A 7,500-nucleotide genomic window follows, 5' to 3' on the forward strand; every position below is an offset into this window, starting at 1 on the left:
TATTTCTCTTAACAGGTTTATCATTTTCATCGTCCTTGTTAATATTACCACCGATGGCATTATCAATATCAAAATAATTGTTACTATTGCTGCCATTATCACTATTATTACTATTATCATTATTGTTGTTATCATTATTATCATTTTTATTATCGTCCTTCATATTATTATCATCACCAATATATTTTCTTATTGTTATCATTATCATCATTATTATCATTATTATTATTATCATTATTATTATCACCATTGTCATTATCATTATCATTATTATTATTATTATTATCATTACTACTATTATCATCATCATCATCATCATCATCATCATCATCATCATCATCATCATTTTTACTATCATCATCATCGTTAGGCCGGGCCATAAGTGAAAGGCCCGGGCGAAGCCAGAACTTCGCAAATCTCAAGCAATCATCATCGTTAGTATTATCTTTGGTGCTACTGTTGTTGATTATAATTGTACAATAATAATAATAATCCTTATAATCATTATTACTATTATTATTATCACAATAATAATAATAATAATAATAATAATAATAATAATAATAATAATAATAATAACAATAAGACAACAACAACAAAACAACAATAATAATAATAATAATGATAATAATGATAATAACAATTATAATAACAATAATAATAATGATGATGATGATGATGATGATGATGATGATGATGATTATGATGATGATGATGATTATAAGCAGAAAAAGAAGGAGAAAATACGAGAATAACAACAATGGTAAAAGGAGAAAAAGAACACGAAAGCGAAAGGCCGAGGAGCGAGAGGCGAAGAGGGAATCAATGCGGAGGAACCGGGATTCGGACGCGGCCGCCCTTCGCGGGCCTCCGTGCGTGACGAGCGATCCGATCAATGAATCAATGGCGTTTTTACTTCACTCTTGATCACCTGTGCCGGACGAGCGGAGGGAAAGGGAGCGGAGGGAAAGGGAGCGGGAAGGAAAGGGAAGAAAGAGGGGCAGAGAGGAGGACGGACGGAGGGGGAGAGGCAGCGGGTTGGAGGAAAAGGGAGCGGGAGGAACGGCAGAAGGGAGACAGACTGGAGGGAGAGGGGAGGGGCCCGGGGAAAGGAGGGGGAGGGGGAGGGGGAAAGGAGAGGAAGGGGGAGGGGCCTGGGGAAAGGAGGGGAGGGGGAGGGGGAAGGAGGGGGAGGGGCCTGGGGAAAGGAGGGGGAGGGGCGGGGGAAAGGAGGGGAGGGGCGGGGAAAGGAGGGGGAGGGGCCGGGGGAAAGGAGGGGGAGGGGGAGGGGGGAGAGGAGGGGGAGGGGCCGGGAGAGGAGGGGGAGAGGCCGGCGGAAAAGAGGGGGAGGGCAGAGAGGGGGAGGGAGGGGAGGAAGGGGAGGGGCCAGAAAGGAGGCTTAGGGAAAGGAGGGGGAGCCGGGGAGATGAAAGAGGGAGGGCGGGGGAAGGGGAGGTTGCTGAGGGGAGAGGCAAGGGATAGCCTGGTACTTCGGAAAGTATACGCATGAACGTAATATGCGAGAGTTGCTGTACAGAGGCATAACTGGCATCGTCAGTCGCACTCCTAGGGCGACATGTCGTCCCATGAGCGAGTGTTGGCGAGCATTCTCCCCGGTGAATAGGGGAGCGCCTTATCAGCCTTGCATATTTCCCGTCGCCCCAGCCCTTAATCAAAGCCGTCCATCTTAAACCGTAAATCCTAAGAGCTCTTGCGTATTAACTTGGCCATCATCTGGCATTCCAAGTCAATCCTATGGTTGTCAGGGATTTTAAATCTTTCTAGCCAGACATAATAGAATATTATTAATAATAATAATATTCTATTGGTAATGTGATGTGCTATTAAAGAGTTTGTTATGTCTGTTATTCTTTACCTTCACTACCTTTCCTGCTCTGCACTCACCTATGTTCTTAGCCAAGAATCGCACTTGGGCTTCTTGGTGTAGAGTTTAGGCTTGTTTCGGAGACAAACTAATGTCAAATATAAAGAAAAAATGTAAACACTAAGTAATGTTACTTCAAATGAAAATTTAATTAGGCCTCAGGGACATGTGTCACTTTTTAAGGAATACAGTTCGTGTCTGCCGGCGGTCGAGGACGCCAGCGGCGAGCAGGGCGAGTGACAGGCTGTCCCACGGCCGTGTCCTCCTGCTGGCCTCGGGACGGGGTCGCGGAGCCGCCTGAGGGGGTCGCTGTGGGGGTCTTCCCGGGAGGCCGCGGGGTGTCCGCTGGCCCCACAATGGACGCGCCGTCACAGTGGCTACCGCACAAACTCACTAAGCAGCTGGAGAGTGCCACCCCTGGCGGAATGTAAGCAACATCGCTACGCGCGGAGCAGCGCTGAATGCTGACTCGAAAGGCGGTAAGAAGTACAAGGAGAAATCATCTACAGTGTATTTGTGTATTGTGTATTGTGTGTGTGTGTGTGTTTGTGTGTGTGTGTGTGTGTGTGTGTGGTGTGTGTGTGTGTGTGTGTGTGTGAGATAGATAGATAGATAGATAGAGAGAATAGAGAGAGAGGATGAGAAGAAGATAGAGAGAGTAGATAGATAGAGAGAGAGAGAGAGAGGGAGAGAGAGAGAGAGAGAGAGAGAGAGAGAGAGAGAGAGAGAGAGAGAGAGAGAGAGAGTTTCATGTTACTCTAACATTCTGATGCTATCCTGCAGGGTAATACATTTAGCGTCCTGGTTCGTCACGCTGATTGGCTCTTCCCCCTGGCGCGCTCGAGGCAGCCGACGAGTCAAGTCGGGAGGATAATTCACTGTGGCCATCTCCGTTCAGCCCCTCCCAGCCTCTCACTTCTTGAACAAGATATGGGACGCAGCATTTTATCCAAAATCTATACTCACGGCGAATTTGACTTCCCTGTTCGTTTAGACGTTGGAAAACACTTCAATTTTGCCAGAAACTGACCACCAGAGTAACACTGAAGTCAGAGAAAAAGCTCGCATGGCTTACTTGGCGTATCATTCCATCGATAACATAATCAGCAAAAGAAGATTACACGGAGAAGGGAGCTGAGGAGAGGGGGGGGGGTAGAAATATAGTGACAAAAGCAACCAACAAATCGAAAATAATGTGAGGACGGAGAGAAAACCAGAAACAGATCAGGCCACACGACACTCATTCAGGCTTCATTTGATTCGTAATTCCGGTTTTTCTATTCGTCGCTAGAGCACACTGAATATATTCCCGTGGCCTTGTTCGTCACGGCGATTGGTGAGCCACTGACGGGGTCCTAAGAAATCAAGCCTCGTACCCGAAAGACTTTGCCAAAAAAGCTGCCTTCAGATGATGCAAAATAAACACTGTCATCAACATTTTCCTTCGTGATAGCTTTTATTCTTCCTGTCCTTGACTGTCTCCCCAATCCTCTCCGGTTCGTTCTGAAAATGAGGGGGGAAAAAAATAAAAGAACGAAAAAGAAAAAAAAAAAATTCGACCCCCTTTGGGGGGGGAGGGCCCCCCTGGAGAAAGAGAAGGGGGAAAAAGGGGGGGGTGGGTTTAAAAATTTTCGAACATTTTCTTTGGGGGGGGAAAATGCAAAAACCCGCAGGAAAAAACAAAAAGGGTTTTCCATTTATTTTTTTCCCCCTCGTCACTCAGCAAAGAAATTCCGGGGGGGGTTGGGGGGGGTTTTTTTAAAAATAAGGCCCCAAAAGCCCAAAAAAAAAAAATACCGGAGGGGAAAAAAACGTGGGAAAATAATTTTCCGAAACCCCCCTGACCGCCCCAAAATTTCCTCTTTTCGTCCCCATTTCCAAAATTCCCCGGGGGCCTGAAAAAAAGCCCCCGAAAAAAACTTTGGAAAAAAGGCCCCCAAAAAGATCAAAAACCCACCATCACCCTTTTTTTGGGGATGGGTTTTTCTTTCCGCCAAAGGCCCCCCTTTTTCCCCCCCCCGGTGCCCCAAACCCTTTTCCCGCCCCACCAACCCCTTGGAAAAGGATTGGAAAAACCCCGATATGGCTTTCTCCCCGTTCCTTTCCTCCTCCTCCCTCCTTTTCCCCCGGTTCTTTTTTTCCCCTTTAATTTTTATTTTTTTCCCCCTCTTCCCCCCCTTCTTTCCCCTCTTTTCCCTCCTCCTCCTCCTCCTCTCCCTTTCCTCTTTTCCCTTTCTTTTTTTTCCCCTTCTCTTCTCCTTCTTTTTTCCTTTTTTCTTTTTTTCTTTTTTTCTTTTTCTTTTTTCTTTTTTCCCCTCTTTTTTTTTTCTTTTTTTTCTTCTTCTTTTTTTTTTTTCTTTTCCTTCTTCTTTTTCTTTCTTTTTCTTTTTTTCCCTTTTTCTTCTTCCCCCTTCTTCCTCCTCCTCCTCCTCCTCCTCCTCCTCCTCCTCCTCTCCCCCCCTCCCTCCCCCTCCCCTCCTCCCCCCCCCCCCTCCTCCCTCCCCCCCCCCTCCTCCTCTTTTTTTTTTTCTCCCCCTTTCACCTCTTCATCTTTCCCCTTCTCCTTCTTACTGTTTTCCTCTTCCTCTTCCTTTCCTCCCCCTCCCCTACACCTCCCCTTCATTTTTTGCCTTAGCTTGATATTGTCTTCCCTCGCCCATCTCCTCCCTCGTACGTCTTTTCACTAAACTACTTACATCCCTTTCAATGAATGGTCTGGGGGCCTCATTTTTGTATAATTTTATGACGTTTGATAATAAATTTATGGTATTTTGCAGGGTAAACTATCACAGTTCATAGATTGTGTACACCTCTCATGTGATTAAACAATGGGCGAATTTACGGCGAATTTCCATCAAAGCGTCCCTAATGCTTATCAACAACTCAGGCTTGCAAGCAGTAGAATTATCCGTGTATATAAAGATCTTTGGAGGAAAAAAATGGTTATAGAATTCGCTCATAAAACCTCGAATCAATCAACCAGACCCATGGAAGACGTCTCTTTTCTCTTTTATCCAGCAGAACGCCGTCACGCGGGGGCCGCCTGGGAACGATGGCGCTCCACTCCTGCTTTATAAAAAAGGTCATCGACGCCTCCGGCAAGGCATCGTGAGGAAGAAGCCAGAGTGACCGACTACTCTATATCAATATCATGTAGCATTTAGAGCTGCCAGTCTTTTCGTTTTCTTAGTGCAATTCTCAATGTGACTGTTAATAGAGGGGGGGGGCAGACTGGATTTTAATGTATATAGCAGAGCCACAACAATAAACAGCGATACTGAACTATATTGCCTCATAAATACACTACGGTCTCACCCTACTACATTTTTACGACTGCTTGTCTTTGATCTTGTTTATTAGGGACAAAAAAAGGGGGATTTTTTTTATCGGCGTCTTTCATTTTAAGGGGTGGGCTTGACATGTTTAGAGTAAAAATGTTAGCAACCGCGCTTACAAGGGGCTGTAAAGGCTAGCAGCGTCAAAAGGTGTTTTGCGCAAACCCATTTCAACAAAGGAACATGTCTGCCTTTTCCCCTGGTTGTGATGAAAAGAGTATGTTCGAGGGGAAAATAATATTTCCAGATAAGCTGCGAAATGATCAAATACAGATAAAAAAATACAGTCAGAATAGAGGAGTATCGAGCAGCCGGACCGGAATTTGGCACTTACCGGTGCACTTGAACTCTTGGTCGAGCACCTCCGTGACGAGGCGGTCCTTGAGGCGATAGGGCGAGGAGCAGCGCACGTAGGGGGCGAGGTGCGGCGCCGCGGCCAGCATGCGGCCCAGCCAAGCCAGGTGGCAGTCGCAGATCAACTTGTTGCCCGAATCCCCGGGCGCGCAGGCGCGGCGTCGTCTCGAAGGTGCCACGCCACACGGTCGTGATGTTGTTGTTCGTCAGAGTCCTGCAAGTGGGCCAGGAAATGGAATTCATTATTTCTTTACGAAAATAACGTAATCAAATCACTTTACCTTAACAATATGTCTCACTGCACAAACGTTTAGATGATGATAAATTCTACATTATTTTTGTGATATTCTTTAATCATGTATTACAATCTCTAGGGGAACAGGACGTTTGTCTGAAGAATAATCTGTCTGTTAACCTAGAATTTATGCAACTTGCAGAAGTTCCTAAATTTACTTTGTTCATCTCGAGCCCTGTTCAAATACTACGCTCTCCGTTCAGCCACAACCGAGGTGGGCCTTGAGGAGGGGGCGTGCGATTTCAATGCAGAAACAAACGTGGTTATGACTCACAGAATCTCCAGCAGACTGAGACCCTTGAACGCCTGCTCGTCGATGCATGTTATCTGATTCTCATCCAGCTGCCTGCAACAGAAGACACTCGTCAATACAGTTCGCAAATTCACCACATAATAGAAAATGTAATGCGAGGCACTCCCAGGTTTTTGTTTCATTTACGAAAAGGAAGGGAGGATTACGCAATATTCACATTAACATCAATATATCAGCGCGCGCACACATACGCACACACACACACACACACACACACACACACACACACACACACACACACACACACACACACACACACACACACACACACACACACACACACACACGTGTACATATATAATACATACATACAAACATATATACACGCATGCATCTGGCGTCTTTTAACACCATGAGTAATTCATATTCTGACATAAATATGTACCGTATTAATAAAATAAAACTGTCAACACTGGCACTAATAATAATATAATATCCTGCTACACTATCATTTTTTAAGAATAATACAGCGGTACAATTGCAACGAAGTGCAACGAAGAATTGCCCCATGCTCAGCGCCTCCCTCAAGAGTCCCTTCGCGGCCGCCTTCAGGAAGACCGCCACACTCTCGCCGCCCTCGATAAGTCATTCATCAGCCGCTATCCCGGCGCTGCAACGTGATTAATTGCGACGAAGGGACTAGAGGCCGCGAGCGTGATATATTGCCGGCTTCAGCGGGCCGCCCGGAGAGAAAAGGAGGAGGAGGAAGGGGGCCGGGCGCACGGCGTAGGAGGGGAAGGAGACAGAGAATGGCCTGAGCACTGGCTGCGGATTAGGACATCCGCTGAAAGCCCTCAATCGACGAATATTAAAATATGAAAATGAAAATATTTGATATTACAATACACCCGTAACTAGGAGCACGCCGATGTAATGTGTAGAGGCTAAGCATCAAAATCCCTTAACATAATCGTACGTCGACGATGCTGCAAAACACCGGGAGTAAAAACGAAAAGTTTACCCCCAATTTCTGCACATGGCATAAATCTCCGCTGCACACAACACAGTTTAATGAAAGATGACCCAGTAAAAATGGGGGGAGGCCAGTTAAGAGAACGACATTTCTTTCTTATTTTTTCACGGCTCATCTGTCACTGCCAAACGAGCAATCAAAAGACAAAAAGTACGCCAAAATTGTTTCAAAATTCCCTGAAATAATAACTGCAAACGATGCCTGTGCGACCTCCGCCAGATGACGTGACAGACAGGGCATAGCGAACAAGGACACTAAGTCGACCTTTCTTGAACTTCAATATCAAACCCAAGTTCCGACAACTTTTCTTCCGTCAATATGAATGATTTTAACTAAAACTGAAAG

The 7,500-nt window shown here is 45.7% G+C and overlaps 1 protein-coding gene across 3 annotated transcripts in view; it reads right to left on the bottom strand.

Annotated features, from left to right (window-relative positions):
- LOC119594176 (protein slit-like) overlaps nt 1–7,500 on the bottom strand; it is a 93,306-nt gene that overhangs the window by 81,302 nt on the left and 4,504 nt on the right. For all 3 annotated transcript variants that reach the window (XM_037943256.1, XM_037943262.1, XM_037943249.1), the window contains exons 2-3: nt 6,144–6,215; nt 5,555–5,788 (exon numbers count right to left, since the gene is read on the bottom strand). In XM_037943256.1, the coding sequence (XP_037799184.1) occupies nt 5,555–5,663 (109 nt within the window). In that variant the 5' untranslated portion in view covers nt 5,664–5,788; nt 6,144–6,215. The remainder of the gene's footprint in view (nt 1–5,554; nt 5,789–6,143; nt 6,216–7,500) is intronic.

This window comes from Penaeus monodon, chromosome 3, assembly GCF_015228065.2.
Source record: "Penaeus monodon isolate SGIC_2016 chromosome 3, NSTDA_Pmon_1, whole genome shotgun sequence".
NCBI classification, from domain to species: domain Eukaryota; kingdom Metazoa; phylum Arthropoda; class Malacostraca; order Decapoda; family Penaeidae; genus Penaeus; species Penaeus monodon.